Source organism: Neodiprion lecontei, chromosome 6 (genome assembly GCF_021901455.1).
Source record: "Neodiprion lecontei isolate iyNeoLeco1 chromosome 6, iyNeoLeco1.1, whole genome shotgun sequence".
NCBI lineage: Eukaryota > Metazoa > Arthropoda > Insecta > Hymenoptera > Diprionidae > Neodiprion > Neodiprion lecontei.
In genome coordinates, this window is record NC_060265.1 from 31,303,398 (window position 1) to 31,322,029 (window position 18,632).

At 38.1% G+C, this 18,632-nt stretch overlaps 4 protein-coding genes across 4 annotated transcripts in view; 2 read left to right on the forward strand and 2 right to left on the reverse strand.

Annotated features, from left to right (window-relative positions):
* The window catches only part of LOC107225305 (protein TAPT1 homolog), a 20,168-nt gene extending 4,163 nt beyond the window's left edge, over window positions 1-16,005 (reverse strand). The window contains exons 1-2 of the mRNA XM_015665730.2: window positions 15,994-16,005; window positions 5-263 (exon numbers count right to left, since the gene is read on the reverse strand). Coding sequence (XP_015521216.1) covers window positions 5-191 — 187 coding nt within the window. The 5' untranslated portion in view covers window positions 192-263; window positions 15,994-16,005. The remainder of the gene's footprint in view (window positions 1-4; window positions 264-15,993) is intronic.
* LOC107225280 (spermine oxidase) lies at window positions 257-5,642 on the forward strand. Its single transcript, XM_015665692.2, has 4 exons — window positions 257-564; window positions 939-1,479; window positions 1,628-2,052; window positions 2,141-5,642. The coding sequence occupies exons 1-4, from the start codon at window positions 384-386 to the stop codon at window positions 2,569-2,571; spliced, it is 1,578 nt and encodes a 525-aa protein (XP_015521178.1). The 5' UTR covers window positions 257-383; the 3' UTR covers window positions 2,572-5,642.
* LOC107225297 (protein CREBRF homolog) lies at window positions 6,343-10,132 on the reverse strand. The gene is made up of 5 exons (XM_015665718.2): window positions 8,674-10,132; window positions 8,056-8,472; window positions 7,480-7,971; window positions 7,277-7,399; window positions 6,343-7,103 (listed from the first exon to the last, which is right to left on the reverse strand). The coding sequence occupies exons 1-5, from the start codon at window positions 9,302-9,304 to the stop codon at window positions 7,009-7,011; spliced, it is 1,758 nt and encodes a 585-aa protein (XP_015521204.1). The 5' UTR covers window positions 9,305-10,132; the 3' UTR covers window positions 6,343-7,008.
* Window positions 10,440-18,250, forward strand: LOC107225296 (mitochondrial proton/calcium exchanger protein). The gene is made up of 9 exons (XM_015665717.2): window positions 10,440-10,549; window positions 10,660-10,929; window positions 11,686-12,155; window positions 12,246-12,416; window positions 12,782-13,093; window positions 13,202-13,681; window positions 13,873-14,310; window positions 14,400-16,991; window positions 17,962-18,250. The coding sequence occupies exons 2-8, from the start codon at window positions 10,872-10,874 to the stop codon at window positions 14,829-14,831; spliced, it is 2,361 nt and encodes a 786-aa protein (XP_015521203.2). The 5' UTR covers window positions 10,440-10,549; window positions 10,660-10,871; the 3' UTR covers window positions 14,832-16,991; window positions 17,962-18,250.
* Window positions 18,251-18,632: the final 382 nt, after the last annotated feature.

Sequence of the window (18,632 nt, forward strand, 5' to 3'; positions counted from 1 at the left end):
GTACCGTGTTTTTTTGCATTATCCTGTTTAACTGACAGCTTCGGAGTTGCAGGACGACTCGGTTGAAAATTGACAGTTTCTATACGACTTCCCTGCGATCCTGACGCCTTGCTAGGACCTCGAAATTTGATGTGTGTTTTCTCTGCAAACATCGCTTCGCTTTGAACGGGCTTGTCATCTTCCGTGTTCATTCTGTTCGATGCGAATATGCACGTTGAAAAGTTCTTCCTCTTGACTCACGGACATAGTCTTGCACGGAACAGCTGTTCAGTTCTACAGCACTGTAGCAAAAATCCCTCCTCCTAGCGGCCCTGCCGTATGTATTGCATGCATGCCTGTATGGACGTGCAGTTGCATCTGGTTGGATTGACAGGCATTTAAAAATGGCGGAATCATCGACGAGAGATTCGGATGATGATCAAATTTATTCGAAAATAATCATTATTGGGGCTGGAATGGCCGGTTTGGCAGCGGCCAACCATTTTTTAAAAAACGGAGAAACCGATTTTGTTTTGCTTGAAGCAAGAGGACGTATAGGAGGACGTATTGTCGCTATAGAGATGGGTAACATTTATCATAACCTCAAAAATACTTTGCGTTATCGGCTTCTATTATTTTTGAAGCATGCCTTACGATCGGTACACAGTTAATTGTGTCGTGACACGTTCCGTTGCGTGAGAAATTATCGAACTTGTAATTTGAACAAAATCGGTGAACCAATTGTTACGGGAGGATTCGGTAACATTTTCTTCAAAATTTCAAATAATCACGATCAACATCCTAGGTTCAAACTATTCTAAAGTCTTTCATGTTCCACTTGGAGTATTTTTCACTTCCACGTGGAGTATTTTTCTTCACTGTAATTTCGCCTCAACATTTATCCCGATGTAAAACTTGAACTACCATTGCGGATCACGTGTAAATATTGATCTTTCCAGGGAATGAAAAGATCGAGTTAGGTGCTAATTGGATCCATGGAGTATTGGGCAACCCGATATTCGAACTAGCAATGGCAAACGGATTGATAGACATAATAAGCGTGCCAAAACCACATAAGGTAGTAGCAGCAATGGAGGATGGAAAACAAGTGCCATTCCAAGTGCTTCAAGAAATTTACGAAGCCTATGTGTGTTTCCTAAGGCGCTGTGAGGAATATTTTTTAAGTGCCTACAGCCCCCCTGAGGGAGTAGACAGTGTAGGTGCTCACATTGCACTTGAAGCTCATCTTTATCTCTCTTCACTGCCCCCTGAAGAAAGGAGACGAAGAGAATTACTTTTTGACTGTTTGCTCAAAAGAGAAACGTGCATAACTGGCTGTGATACAATGGACGAAGTAGATCTCTTGGAGATGGGATCTTATGCAGAACTTCAGGGTGGAAATATAAGCTTGCCGCAAGGGTACAGCGCGATTCTGGAACCAGTTGCCAGACACATTCCTAAAAATTGTATTCGCACTAGGCATATCGTCTCATGTATAAGGTAAGTGGATTGAATTCAAAAAATTCTTCAATACTGAATTAGATCTTCGATCCGTAATGGATATTCTTGACGGTTGAATGCAAAGATTTTCACAGAGGTTCAATCAACATTTCACACAATCTAGGTATTGTTAATGCACTCTTCTTAGGTGGGATAATGCAGATGCAACAGATGGTACTGATTCTGATGATTCTGATAGAACAGTAATACGAAGTACCGCAAAAGATTGGCCTGTAGAGGTGTGTTGTGAAAATGGCAAGAAATTTTTTGCAGAAAAAATTGTTTGCACCTTACCGTTGGGTGTACTAAAAGAAAAAGCCCGTGAGCTGTTCAAGCCGCCATTACCCACTTCTAAATTAGATGCTATAGATCGGCTCTTATTTGGAACTGTCGATAAAATATTCCTAGAGTACGAAAGACCATTCCTGAATCCAGGAATATCTGAAATCATGCTTCTCTGGGATGACAGGAGTTTGCCAGAGGCCGAGAAAGAGGATCTAAGTAAAACTTGGTTCCGGAAAATTTACTCGTTCAGTAAAGTTTCAGATACGTTATTACTTGGTTGGATATCTGGTGAGCAAAAAATAATCTGCTCCTCTGTTGAAACTTGGGCAACAGCAAGCAACATCTTTTTATACATGTTAAACGATTTTCACACCAGGAAACGCTGCTGAATACATGGAAAGGCTAAGTACAAAAGAGGTAGCTGAAGCGTGTACGTCTATACTGAGAAGATTCCTCAACGATCCGTTTGTCCCTGTACCAAAATCCTGCGTAACAACTTCGTGGCACTCACAGCCATTTAGTCGAGGTTCTTATACAGCAATAGCAGTTGGCGCAGGGCAGATGGATATCGAAACCATTGTTGAACCTTTGCACAGTGGCGACGATGCAACAAATTTAAGAGTGACATTTGCCGGGGAACATACTCACTCGTCGTTTTACAGTACTGTTCATGGAGCTTATTTAACAGGCAGACGGGCCGCGCAAACTATTCTAGACTCGAGAAAAAAGAAAAAGCAACCACTAAGTCTCAGTTGCGAAGAGACAAGTGATCTCAGTTCATGGATCCAAGGCATTTCTCTAGATTAGTTTAGATTATTCTTTCAGCCCATTCCATCTCAGAGCAAAAGAAAATGACTTAAGAATTTAATTGACCATTTGGCCTAAGCAAACACCATGCGTATAGATTTCCAGAATGAGAAAAAAATGTTCCTGCACATCTCACATTTTAAAATTAATTAAATGAATATGGAGAGTCTTTTGAGTTTTATCATTACGCGCATTATAGAGAATAATTTAGAGCAATTTCAGTATTTTATTTTTGATCTTCGCCTTACATACGCGCTATGTACATACTCCGAGGAAACGTATGTGTTTTTAAATTCCAGCAAGTGATACAAAACGTACGTGAAAAAATTTTTATTGCACTTAACTTTTAAACTCATTGATACTCTCAGAAAATGCAGTTGTTATACAAAACACAGCTGTGTGACGTGATTTGATCGTGCAAACAATATTGCTTGTATTAGAAATTTAGGGCAAAATAATTCATTTTTAAGCTAGTTTTTTTGCTTCCCTGTAATAAGAGGAACTGTAAGTAGATGATATATAGTAACGTAGCTCAATGTCTTCTAATTCGTTTGATTATACAGCTATATTGAAATGAAACAATAGTTTGTTTCAAATACTTTTAAGCCTATGAGGTTGTGCTGAAATAATTTTTTTTATCCACTTCTTAATTTTACTAATGCTTTGTATATGATTCCGATTTATACGCACGTAGATCGCAACGTTGTAAATATAATATAATCCATGATTGCCTACGTTATGTACATAAAATATCTGTCTAGTATTAGATTTCGATGAGAATAGCGGTACGCATAATTCAGGCAGCAAAGCTTATTCAAAACAATTTTTCATGTATCACATTGTCTGTGACATAAATCTAGTCAAATAATATCCGTCATTTATGGCAAATAATTGGAACCTTCTTTGAAATTGATTTAATTTAATAAGTCATGGTTTACCGCACCTTAAAAATTATACCAAAAAGTGGTGATTGAATACATATATATTTCTTTAAAATGACAGGTGGATGTTACACGTTTCGTGAATTTCTCCCCTTACTTGTATGTAATAAGTGCAAGTAGACCTAGCTGTATCGATTGCCAACACGAAGGTTTACATTTTTTTCCTGTCGATGACATCGAACCTTGTATAAATCAGACGAAAGCGTTTGTTCTCTGATGACTTTATTCATCAAGCTTAATCGATTCGCAGTACATGGTAATGTTCTAAAATAACATCAGTGAGCAGATTTATATAGATATATTAGCATAATCTCTGCTGTTATCAATGACAGAGCTGGGATCTTGCGATCATCTATACCAAAGTACCTTACTTCTGAATAACATGCATTTTCAAAGTGAAACTTGTATAAGTTTGTTAGCATGGGGCTCATGCAATATTCTGTATAAGTATTGGTTAGCGATCGTGTACACACTAGATGCCGTGGCGAGGATGAGATTAGTCTAGTCGTAATTTTACGTCATTTTCAGTAAAATTAATAGGCCTTTCGTTACTGGTAGCAATCAATGTACATTTTGTTTATAATGTGTGTAAAGATATAGACTTATCATTTAGAAGCCATGTCTTTTACCCAATTGTCCTAAAGTACTTTGTATACCGAACTAACAGTCACTGGATTTCGTATGGTATCTCGCTATACCAGCAGTATTATAACAATCAAAATGTTTGATGTATAAAAAGCTATTTCAGATCAGTACAAGAATGCACAAAGCCAAAGCCCGTTTGCGTCAAATGACCAGTAACTACTTTAGGTACTTGTTATGTTACTACTTTTTTTCACTTGCTGAACGCAGTAAAATGTGTCGACTCAATTTTCAGTTGATCATAATTTTATTCTATTATATATATTGTAACCTTTTACAGATGATGCAATGTTTATTTATATACGTGTACGTTGTCGTTAATCATTCATATTTATTATGGATATTTATAATGTGAATAAAATAACCTTTATCATGATTGAAAGTTTTACAGTTCTTATTCAGTCGCAATTAACAAAAGGACTCGCAGGTCAAGTAGCAGCATTCTGTAATCTCTTATTTCACTTCGTAAGTTACTTGTTACATTTCCCTTGGTACAATAATACGAGTTGCGATATCAATAAATTCGAATTTAATAAAACAATAAATTTTTTCATTGAGGATAAAAAGCTTCTTTACTTGTCGGGTGCTTCATTGTGTTCAAAATTTGCTAGAGATATAATTTGCACGTCAATTATTGCTCCACTTTTATTAACTTTCAATAGAAGCCAATCGCCAATAATGAAATTTGTTGCAATGTTCTTTTTATAAAAGTTTGACTGTTGGACGACAAGTTCTCGTGTTTAAAATCGTTATTCATTTATCACAAAATCAACTGTTGATTCTTTACAACTGATTTCTAAAATTCCTAACTGTAAAATATCAAATTAATGTGTATTTTTTAAAGTTCATGAAGATATCCAGTCCTTCCCGGTCAAAAGCTATCGTTCTAATCGCCGGTAAAAATGTTTAATGTACACACAATAGTTATACCCACGTTCCATAAGGCATAGAATAATTTTACACAATTGTAACACGCCAATCACGTTTTTGGCATAATATATTCAATTCATCGAATAGCTCACTGTTACGGCCAAATTTCACTCCTAAATTTAATTTTAAATATCATCAAAAAAGCGCTTACAAAAATACGGATGATCCTTTATCCCAATTTGATTTTACTGTGCATTAAGACTTGTTTATATTTTTCTAAAAATAATTATAACACAAGACTGTATATCTTCAAATTTATCTTTAATTCTTAAAATGAGGTATACAGGCTACACACAACAATGGATCGTTCACTGAATGTCTAATGGTACACATTTCTTTGTAAAAGTTGTGGTTATGCTTAAAAAAAAGTTTAAAAAAATATAAATACTTTTTTTGTGCGTTCGGTTTTTACACCTGATTCCTTGATTACTTCGAAACGCAAAGCTTCTTGCCTCTTCTCACGACACATTTCAAAGTGTTCTTCTCTCTTCTCGCAACGCGTTTCAAGGTAATCGAGAATCAGAAGACCGAACGCAGCTTTATTTATCGGAATAAATTCCAAAAAGTTTTATAACGACAAACAACTGATAATGGTAGTAAAATTTTTGGTACAGTTACAATGTCGCGTTATGTAGTAGCCTGCCTACGTTATTCACCCCTTGCGGGATTTTTTTTTTTGAAAGTGATAAAAATATTAAACCCCGGATTTTTCAAACATCATATAGCTCTTTCTTTTTTTTCAAACTTCAATTTCTAATTTATTATTTCATTCTGCTCGATGTAAAGTCTTTCGCTTGAAATTAAACATTCTCAAACAACGTGACAGTCTCAATTTCTTCTATCGAGGCCATTATAAGTAATGTAAAAAAAATATATATATGTAGGTGTGTATCAAAGATTTTCAAATATATGTATAAATATATTTGAGTACCTAAAGTCAAAATGACACAGCTCTCATGTATTCCAAAAATGTTATCAAGTAAATGTGATCAAGTTTCAAATTTGGAGCGCTGTAGTTACAATCAGTTCTGATCGATTTTCAGTTAAGTGTCAGTTTGGCTATAGGTTGACATATATTTCAGATTGTATATCATTATATAATAAGATATATTTAATAAAATATTTAAAAACCAAGTCATATATATATATATATATATATATATGCTACCAGGGATCGCTGCCAGAGCAATTTCCCAATCTATTAACTAAAAACTACTGTTCTGTTTGCGACGCGTATAATAATAGTATACATATATACTTATGTATATCGCCGTATAAATCGATTTTTTTTTTTCAGCCATTTAAATATTGTAGCAGGTATAGAGTTACTTTTTGAGGTAGACCAAGTCAACTACATTTCTGTATCCGAGGATCGTGTCGGCTGGTTTTATTATTCAGTATTACATTTTACACAATATTCGCTCTCTCAAGATATTGTTTCCCATAAATTACTTCTCGAATAGAAAATCAACAATGCTGTATTACCTACATCTGATGCAGACCCTCGAAAATGAATAAAAGCTAGTTAAACATTTTATTGTCAGTTTCCGAAAATACATAGAATATAAACTGAACCATCTTCCATTGCGTGGGAAAACAGTAATTTAATGTTTCAATTTACCAAAAAAACGAGGAGAAGGAATAATTACGAACGTTGAAGCGAGAGTTGAAGGTATTCAGAGTGAGATACCGCAAAGGAATTAAACGTGATTCTCTCTAAATTTTACGGTCCTCGGATACACATACGTTTATAGGTAACGTAATATACATTACTACACTAATGATAAGTAATAAATTAATAGTTATTTATCGTGTCATTTTATAATAACAAAAAATGTAGCCTTGCTTTCGCATGTATTCCATAAAATCTTTCGTCCTCTGTACATAGTTGAACGAAACACATAACGATGAAAACAACTGTATACTAAAAATCATCAATTCCTCCATCGGGCACCCCAGCTCTGACCTTGTCCAACACTTTATTGACGAATTCGGTGGTTTGGCCGGCGATTCGCACCTCTTCATTTGGAATACATATAAAGATATCATTAATATAAAGTCATGCCTCTCGTGATCAAAACATGTTGAATATGTTACGCGCTGTTACATTTGAACTATAGCAGTGCACTTTATGATTGCAAGGCATTGCCATAATTCAAGTTACAGTGAGACTGAAATAGTTGCATACTCACTAGTTGCTGCTTTGCAGATTTTTTCCATTTGTCGAGTCAGTTCTTCCTGTTTCTCTGGATTAGCCTCAATCAATTTTGCAGCTAAAGTTTGCTTTATCTGAGCGATGCCATGAATCAGTCGTCCTACGGACAATTAATAATCTCGATGTTAGTAATCAGCCGAATTGTAAAAATGACTGTCGTCAATTCAATAATAAACTCACTGTGCTCCTGCTCCAAGCCATGCAACTTAATCTTGTTGGCTTCGTGTTGAGCCTTTTTTTTCAGACGACAGGCACGTGATGCGAGTTTGTTCTTTTCTTTGCGCGTTTTGGGCCGAACATTAAAGGGTAATTCCGAGACTGGCGTCATATCGTTTATAACGCTTGAAAGTTTATCCAACTCCCGTCCAATGCTGCAGAGCTTCCTGGGATTCGGCGTCAGGTCGTTTCCATCACCTTTACGAGCTTTACCACTGTGCTTTATGCCTCTCAGAGCGCAATGCGGACTAAATACCGGGTCTGTGGCCTCGTTCAACACATGCGGATCTTCTAGTCGGGCCCGAGCTACCAGCCTCTGGCCCTTTGGGCCTTTTGCCTGCACATTGTACTGCCAAAAATAGCGCTCCTTCTTACTGTGCCTACTCTCTCTGTTTCCGTCACCAGTACCAGCTACTTTGACGCCCCCTTGTTCCTCGACATCGCTACCGCCGGAGTCTGAAAGCCATGATTGAGGTCGATAGAATTTGGACACTTACAATAGAATCAAAATCAAAGGAATTCGGGTGTCAAAAGAACTACCATTGTCGGAACTGTAGTCATCATAGTGGTCGCTATCGTCGTCGCTGTCTTCATATTCCTCATCATGACTGAAAGGATCAAGGTGACTGAGGGGATCTGGGCTGAGTGCCCCACCGGTACTAAGACTGCTGGTAGAGCCAGCTTCTGCCAGTCCCAAGCTGCCTGTGCTTAGTAGGTGCTGTCGGGGCTCCCTCCGAGCCCAGATTTGTTCCAATCCCATAGTTTGGGAAGGTGCAGACATTGATAATCGGGAAGATTTTGGTTTTCCCCCCATTACCAATACTGGATCTATCTGTCCTCGCATTGGGCTAGTTGTTGGGTTATCAACCTTTCGCATCAACAATTCATGAAGTGTAGACTGAGCTGGATTCCGAGGTACTAAGTGGGGTGACGTTGACGAACTTGCCGTTGAACTGCCTGTAAAATGAGAAAATCTTTGAAGGTACCTGTCAACTGAAATATGGTTTTGCATAAATATAATAAAGGTGAATTAAATCCGCTGTTGAAGTTGCGGAATTTCAAGCTCACTTTGTTAAATGTGACAGCTTCAACCGGGACTTATCGCCTGTCCATGTAACTTTATGAAATATTTCAAATATAATTGAATTACAATAGTACCTGCTACATTACTTGTGCCTGGACTAGGATATGCTGGGGGACTGGTTGTCTCGGCTGTTTCCATAAGACTGATACCACCATTCGTGTGAAAGCCGGAGGAAGAGTTCTGCGAGTTGTGAATATTGCGATACAAAGGGCCAGATTGTGGAAAACTACTAGGAGCAAAATTGGATCCACTCCCAAAGAGGGAGGTGGAGGATTGCGTCAAATCATTACACATCTTGAGTGGCTGATTCTGTTCTTCGGGCAGGAGTAAATCGTCAAAGTTTAAATCGCCAAGTAAAGTATCATCGTTAGCATTTAATTCAGCAAGTGTGGGACCTTGGAATAAGTCAGCCTTGTCAACTTGAAATATATCGTCATCATCCATCTTGAATGACGTATCCAGCTGATCAGGGTCTATCTTAAAGGGTGAAATCACGTGGTCCGGCCTGGACCCCCAAGCTGACGGGGCGGTCAACGGAGAAGGTGAGAATTGGTCATAGACACCTCTAGTACCTCTGTGCCCACAAGGTATCGGGACAGAAGCGGATGACGGCACCATTTCCTGCGCTGGTTCCTGTTTTATAAGTCCGTCAATGGTGCTGCCCCCGAAGCCGAGAAGGAAATCCGAATAGGTTGAGTCGCCCATTTGTATTTAGATGTCGAGAGAGTATTATCGAATAAAAAAATAAGCGAAGTAAAGGAATATGAATAATGATTGGGTGTCTGGTTTTATTTAGTCGGTTGAGATATCGACCTGCACATCTTGATGATTCATTACATTTCACTCAGTGGCCAAATTTATTATTATTTTTCTACCGTAGGGAATCTGGAATAGTTTCGAGAGTGAATGACCTGTCAGTGAATTTAGCAACAACAGCAACTGTAATCAATCGTGATACAGTAGACAACACGTTATTTGGGCTAAGTTTGTGTCCCGATCTCTTATTGGCTGATAGATAAGAGCAAGTCTCTATGAGAGTTGTAACAATAAGAACAGGATGTTCCGCACAAGTTCGCGTGACAATGGTAACGAAAACGCCAAGACTGGCAAAGACCAAGTTGAGTGGCTGGTTAACGATTGAAGAAGACAATGGAACGTCTTATATGCCGTAGATTAGAAAATGAATGTCGTCAAATAAAATTGTTTCTGTTCTCTTCTCTGAATTCTGTCTCGATGTTGATGGCACAACTATAAGCACCAGGATCACATAGTGGTTCCGTGTTCACCTCCCTTACGCATGACCGTGACTTTCAATCAGCAAATATTCGCCGTGACAACATCGCGAAATCAAGGAAAATCTTTTTATTTTGCAAAATTATATTCAGCAGCGGTGATTCATTTGTTTTGTAGCTTCCGAAACACACAGCACATACGTAGAACACTTGTCCACGGAGTTTTGTACAACTATTGGACGCGCTAAGCAACGTCGTTGTTAAACTTTCAAGAGTAGAATTCGCCTGTTGTTGTTTTGCCACGAGATCATGAGAAAAATATCCCAAAGTTTTGCATAAACGGAAAAAGGTCACATGAACGCGATCAATCGGAGGAGAGATTCGACCAATCAGCGATACGCGTGCCACCTCACTTAGGAGAATCTAGAAACTGACCGCACGGAAATCGTTTATTTTTTTACCGTAGATAATCGCGATCCGGTACTGAACCCGGATCACATACATCTTCATCGACATCCTGAACAAAACCCAACCGGGCGTGTTCTTTGCTTTTAATAATTTACACCGATACGCGACGTCGATGTGAAAATAAACATTGTAACACGAAGCTCGTTTTTACTTGGCACTAAACGTAATGGCGGCTTACATTGGACATCAGCGCGCTTTCAAAAAAAATCGTTATATTTCATCATCCGATATGTTCCATCCTATTCAAATGGTACGTTACGATTTAACTAACGTCCGTCAATAACAGCATTAATAAGTCTAAACGCGATTGAAGGAAGGGTGCGACAATGGATAAATAAAATGTGAAATATTCTGTTCTAGCAGTCCGAAAAATACAGATTCACGGTGAGCAACGTTGCGCGAACAAAATTCCAGACAGAGGTGGAGAAGAAACGCGTCAGAACTGCGAGGTCTCAGCTGATTTGACTAGTAGGAAACTTCATGCTGGTCCGAAGATTTGTGATGGCTGTGTCTTATCGTGTTTTCATGAGGAACACGGTCACAAAAAAGTTAGAAAAAATACATAGTTCGTAATGTATCCATTATTTTATACCCGTACAACGATGGCTGTACGATCCAGCGTATTCAATCGTACGTATAAAATACTCTGTTCATCATTAATACTGTATTCATTTTACCGTACATGTGCCGTCAACTTGATCGCTTACAGGGACACGATACGTGCCATCTCATGTTTATGTAACATGGAAACGCGTGTATTTCACGACTATTTATACCACTGACGGGCATCATATTTTCGTTGGTTTTCTTTTAGTGTATTCGCGTCAAGTTTTTCCCAGATTCACTCTATCGATTGTGTGCATTAGCTATGCGAATTGTTGACCTAGGTTAGGTTTCAATACATCTAACAGGTGATCGGAATCGAATCGGCCCTGTCATTATATTTCATTGCCGGTTTCGAAAATCCATACGATTCGTATGTTACACCAAGAAGTCAGATGTTATATACATATGTAAAGCAATTAGCCAAGTTTGGCACATACTTATACATAAAATTCGAAAGCAAGTCGAATTTCAACAGCTGTACGAGACTCTTCAATACGATTTATTTCCCATCTATCACTTTTGTTGAATGTCACTCGATTTTCATCTCATCTTCTTATCTAGTGAAATATTCGCAAACATGTTTGTACTTTGATCCATTAAATCTAAAAACAGTAAGAGTGGACTGTTTTTAATGAAATCATTATTTCATTTACATGATAAACGTGATTTTTTTTTATTGCGACATCTTTTACTTTGATCCATCCGTAACACACTAGTGTCATAAGATACCATTATAGATCCCGAGTTGTTTATTTCACTTTGTTTCTTGCTTCTTCCCAGATGGATGCTACTGTAAAACATGGTGTGGGCACTATCGTAGTCTTAACTATGTCACACCAGTTTGTTCGAGTACGAGAAGTTTCCAAACATTTTCTAAACCTGTAGAACCGCTGCTAACAAGTTATCATCCTATAAACCATTTATACATGCAAAATCGAAATTTTTACCTGTCTCTGACATGGAACGGGCATCAGGAGCACTCTTCTAAAGTTGAAGAAACAGTAAAAAACATCAAGGAGCAAAAGGAGCAATCGGAAAAAGATAAGCTCACTACTGGTGCAACAAATACAGTAGCCGAATCCCCAACAAAAGCTATCGCTGTAAAACGAACGATCTGGCAAAAAGTGAAAGCAGAAATACAACATTACTATCATGGGTTTCGATTGTTGGGACTAGATATGAAGATTTCAGCAAAATTGATATGGCGCATTCTACGTGGAAAAGACTTGAGCAGAAGAGAGCATAGGCTGGTAGGTTCGGACTCTGTCTTAGGATGAGAATAAAACCTCATTTGATTTTATTATGCATGGATTGAATACCACAATAATGTTTGCTTTCAGCTCATTAAAACGACGGGTGATGTCTTTAGACTCATACCATTCTCTGTGTTCATAATTGTGCCCTTTATGGAATTGTTGCTGCCAGTAGCGATTAAATTATTTCCAGGATTATTACCATCTACTTTTCAAACTGCAACTGAGAAAGAAGATAAATTGAAACAGGCACTGAAGGTAATGCTATTTTCTTTTGTAATAATTGAATGCAGAGTTTTCTATCAAATATTCTGATTTTGTCCACCTTAGAAGAAGAAATGTTGTCCAACTATTAGATTATTTTCCAGATATACGAGCTAGAATAAGTACAAATTATACCGGAGATCTATCTGTTTCAATTAGATAAAATTTCATTAGTTTAAATAGTTTTTATTATTAGAATTCAAAGGTCTGATTGTTAATTAACAGAAGCAGCCATGATTGAGTATGGCAATATACAGTCTATTGTCATTAGTGGATACTGACTTATAATTTATGTTACGTATTGACTATCCTATATGGTAAAATTTAAGCTATCCTTCAACTAATCATATTATTCTTAGGTCAAACTAGAGGTAGCCAAGTTTCTACAAAAAACACTGGATGATATGGCCGTGCAGTCGTCAGATCGAAACTCAGAAAAAGCTAAGGAATTCAGTGACTTTTTCTATAAAATTAGATTGGGTGCCGTCGTTTCCAATGAAGAAATAATGAAATTTAGTAAACAGTTTGAGGATGAAATAACACTTGATTCTTTATCCCGACCACAGCTGATAGCGCTATGTAGGGTAGTGGATGTACAAACTCTTGGTACCACCAACTTTTTACGCTTTCAGTTGAGAATGAAGTTGAGAAGTCTTGCTGCTGACGACAGGGTATGTTCAATTCTACAAGTATCACCCACTGATACTTAATTTCCACAATTCCTCCTGTGATTGTATCTTAGCGCATTCTGTCACTTGACTAAAAAAGTTTTTTGACAGATGATTGACAAAGAAGGAGTCGAATCCCTGACGAGAGCAGAATTGCAGCAAGCGTGTCGAGCTCGAGGAATGAGAGCATATGGAATGCCGGACTCGAAGTTGAGAGAACAGTTAGCGCAATGGTTGGATCTGAGTCTTGGTGAAAAGGTACCTCCAACGCTATTACTTTTGTCACGCGCACTCATGGTTTCTGACACTATTCCTACTTCCGACAAACTGAAAGCTACTATATCGGCACTACCTGATACTGTGGTGACCCGTACAAAGGGTGCTATCAGTGAGAAGGAGGGTAAGGTCGATCACCGAACGAATATCGAAATTATCAAAGAAGAAGAGCGTAAGATCGAAGAAGAAAGGCAAGAGAAAAGAGAGGAGAGGATTCCTAAACCATCTATGATTGATCTTACTCTTCAAAACCAAGATGAAATCACTACTAAAGACGTCAAAGTCTTGGAGCAAGCTTTAGACACTCTTGGCAAGGTATGTAGAGGCCACTTAATTACAAATTTTTTCACCAACTCGCTGGGAAACTAACTTAGATGAACCACGATGAATAAAATCCTTTCTCACAACCCGTTTACCAAGAGTTCATAAGATTGCTCTTATTTAACTAAGGCAAAAATAATAAATTTAGGAAATATGTCATAATTATTTCCCTGGGTTTTTACTAGGAAAAACAAATGGCCGTGGAAAAGGAAGAAATAAAGGAGCTTAAAGAAGAAATGGCCGAATATCAAGAAGATATTCAGGAACTGTACAAAATGAAAGCTCAAGCAAAGGGAGAGGCTGACATAGAAGGGTTGAAGGTGTCAAAGGGAGCGAAACGCCTGTTTACTAAGGTGAACAAGATGATTGGCAAAATGGACGCAGTTTTGGCAGAGCTTGAGCAATCTGAAAAGAAAATTAAAGAGAAAATAGAGGGACTTAGTTCAGAGGAGAAAAAAGATTCACATGTGACTGCAGAGCTCGTTAAGATAGACGAACTAATCGCAGCTATAAAACGAATACAAAGTGTTCCCGATGATTCTCGGTTAACCAGAATTGCAGAAATTCTTGGAAAGATTGACGATGATCGTGATGGTGCCATAAAAATTGAAGATGTACTCCGGGTAAACATCATCATTTCATAAGACAATCTATTTTTTGATTCATTTTCCTAGTGTGCTTGGTTGGTTGTTAATTTTCATTTCCATGGCAGGTGGTGGAACTGATCGGGCAAGAAGACGTGAAACTCAGCAAAAAGCAGATGGATGAGCTCATCGAACTAATGGACAAAGAAGAGGTCCTCGAAATAGAGGAGCAAATCCAAAAAGCACTGAAGAAAGTAGGAACAGAAACGAAAGAAGCAACAGAGCCGATACATGAAGATGTACCAAAAATCGTACCGGCATCTTCGCAAGCAGAATCAGTTGAAGGCAATGCAACTGTTCAAGCAACAGGGACAAAAATTACAAATGCGGAAACCAAGACAGACAATAAAAGCACATCTTCAAATGAGAGAAGTGAGCTGTCGCAACAAACGTCGGTTATGAAACCAGAAAGTAGAGACGTGAGGGATCCTACCGTAACAACAGTTACATCGAGCGTTCCGCCTCCTCCAAAAAAAGCAGAAGGTTCTAAACAACTGTGATTTCATTTAAATGAACCCAATATATTATGAAGTCATTTAAATTCGGGGCCCAGACAGTTGAACTGAAACGGAAAATAATGCCAGTGTTTCTAAAAACGCGTTTTGGTGTCCGTGAGTCTGGCGCTTCTTCGAGCCAGTGATATTCACTATATGATAATCAACGAAAAATGATGAAATGCAAGGTAGAAGTTGCCGCCGACCTTTAAACACGTGGTATTACAGAACAATAGTAGATTTCCATGAACATAAGATCGCGTATATTCCCTCTTCTGTCCTGTTATTCGTATGGAATGGTGACAGTCATTTTGTAATTTGTATAGATTGTAAAGCAGGAGTCATCCACGTGTAACTTATTCGTAATCCATAATTTAAACGAGTAGAGCATGAGGTAAATGCAGGCAGGAATGGCAGGGCGGCAGTGTGGGTGAGGGGAATAGTATTACGGTATTTACTACTCATTCTCTGAGTGACAATATGCATGCGCTGGCCACAAACATGTGTCGCTTATTAAAATTGAATGATTTTTTTATTACGAAAATTACGAAAAAAGTTTTGTTATCTCGTAACGGAGGTATCATTCCATGTTTCCGAAATTTAGTCATCACCACTGGATACCAAGCAACTGCTTTGTTTATAAACCAGCTTCAGCGGTTGAGTGAAGGATTATAGTTTCATGTTACATACGCAAATTTGCCTGGGGTACATATCGCACACATTAAACGAACGTGCAAGTGCATAGTGCAAGATGTACACATTGTAACCATATAATTCATGAAGTAAAATTGTTATAACTCATTTCATAAATGTACTACCTGCTATATTAAAACGAGAGTAAGTCAACATATATTTTCGATATTTTCATTCGTACTATTTGGTCGCAATTTTAGTGTAAAACAAAGAATCTTGTACAGCATCACAGATATCTATGCTGTTTTATTGAGTGCTTATTGTCACCAATGTATATTACATACAGGGCATATTTCTTGAAGCGAACACTTCAAGAAGTATTCCCTGTGCATATTCAAATATATGGTGAAGACTAATTGTAATATGAAATTAACATTTTATGCCATGAGCCAATAATAATAATCTTACTCTCAAGCTTAAGAAACTAGGTATGTGTATTAACACAAGCACAAAACCTCAGGTTTGTCTGTGGTACCACAGGTCTGAATTGCTAGACATATTTACTACTTAAGAGATTGTATAGGTAAATAAATCATGTCGCTGTACCGCGTCATCTGTTCATAAATGTAGAAAATTCCGAGTGGTTCAAGGTGTATCTAATTTAAAAAAACCACCATTTTAATAATTGTATTTTCAGCATATGACGATGAGGGGCAAAAAAATATTGCAACAGTGTCGGGAAATAAGAGCACGAAGTTAATAACTAAACACTGGAATCCTAGGCTTCTGTCAAATTGAGTTAATACAAGTTGTCAAGTGAAACGTGCCCTGTGTAAAGATCGCGCGAGCGTATCGAAGCTACTGAAACCATCGGTACACCCATGTATACCTATAATCAACCGGAATACCCGTCACACCGTAAAATCCTCTGTATCCGTACTCGGCGCTCTCTCATTCGCTGATGAAAATGTTGCAATCTGTTCCGTAAATCCAGGTTTAACTTTGCAATGGAAGTGATTCTGTTTATCTTTCAATTGCTGCTCAGGCAACGCTTACCTACCATGATAAACGCACGTATTGGCACAAGTGTTTGACCAGATCTTCAGTCACGCACAAGCGTTTAGCCCGGTCGTACATGATTTCCGCACTCCTCCACATACGTATGTATACATATCTATGCGGATCAAAGTAAAACAAATTGGCAATGTGAGGCGAGGCGAGGCGATACGATCATCGCCTATCATCGCATTGTATTCGACGTATTCGACCAAATAGCGATCTACGGATCCACGCGACGGCGAATCGGTGGGGCAGGGGGGGGGGGGGGGGGCATCGTCGGCTGCGATCGGACCGCGTCAGCACGAGAGAAGGGAGGGAGGGGAGAAACCGACGAGGCGGCGAGAAGCGTGAAGAAGGGAGCCAGTTGGGAGAACACGGGAGAAATAGCTAGAGCCTAGTGGCCGCCATGTTTTTTACCAACTGGGGTGTGTGAGAGACACGGCCGGGGTGAAAATCATCTCTCAGGACATGCAGGTAATTCTTTTTTTTACGTTATATCACAACCCGGAGTACCTGTTCTCTCTAATCAAGCTCTGCGTCGTATATACCGACCGTTTCGAACGCATTACGTCTTGTTTCGCACCTCATTTCTCAAGTTTGTTCGAGCCTGTATGACTCAGGGGAAATGCGTAGCGCAACAAACAAGGTTATTTCTACAAGCTGACTTTTGAAAATACAATCATACCAGCCTGAGCCCTTAGTAGGCATTGTGTTCCTCGGTTTTCTTCTATTTTTTTTAATTATATGTCATTCGTGCAGTCCCTTGGCGTTCCACTTTCTCCACACAAAAAATATCGCTTTGTTGTGAAATGAGTTTGAGTCATTGCGTGTATTGCTCTCAAATGAATGAGATTTGGGTCGATGTACTAGTTGAGTCATAAATTGTTCCTGCAAAATAATTTTCTAGTAGGTATTACCATGATCGATGTACCATGCGACACGTGCATGTACTCGAGTATTACTTCTCTAGCAATAATGTATAACCTATGCAGTTAGAATTGATCGGTTGTTTTTGAAGTCAGCAGCCAATGTCTGCATGTCTATCTTAGGCAATGCCACTAAGAGTCAAGGTCATTCTAGCACACTTGCTAAAGAAAAATAGCATGCCTTGAAGATCTGGGCTGTGAAAATTGGTTTGATATGAAATTAGGAGCGGCTAAGCCATAGCGAATCAAAATTTAAAAAATTCAACGTAGGTAAATATTTATTCTACGAAATTCAGAAGTTGAGGTATATGGTACGGGTTGTACTTTATGCTAGGAATGTATGCGTTGAAACACAAGGGAGAACTTTTATATGTGTAATTAGTCTTGGTTTGCACAATTTTTATAAAAGGTCTCGAGTTCTTCGGAAAAAATGATCGAATTTGTCGTACTGCGACTCTGACAGTAGCAAGTAATAATAATAATATACTTATTTATTAACTATCTAATTTATTTTCCAGTGTCAACATGGGAAGGAATCAATACTTATCCTTCACTGAGACCTGCCATCCTTGCAGCAACAGGACGCCCACCACCCACCTATTTAAAGAAAATAATCACCAATACTAATAAGCCACAAATCAAACTCAAAGCAATATTGCAACTAACATAACTAAAAGAAATAGCCGAACTGACATAACTTAAGCAAAATAATTCATTGGACACATGAAAACTTAACACTGAAACGACGGGGTGGTGGTTTTGACAAAGTCAATATCCAAAATCTAAAGGAAAGCAATCAGAAATAGAGAAAAGAACAGGTAAGAGTTTTAAATCCCAGGCTTTCAGATCTTCAGATTTTTCAAGTCAGCATAAAATTGTCATGTTTCACTTTCCTTATGGGAAAACTATATATCACTTAAATTTAGAAGTAATCAATTTTCAAATGAAAATTAATTTGATTATTGCAAGAAATGATTATTCGTTTTCAAAAATTGACCATTTATTTGACAATAAAAGCACCGCCCATGGCATCAAAAATAACTATAAATGGTGTTCGCCTAAGATTGACAACAAGCAACATTCGTTGTACTCATGTGAATACTTATTGAATATGCTAGTTCTTGATTCGCTACATGTGATTTGTCTCGGTCACAGAACATGATAATATTTACCTAGATATTGATGAAAT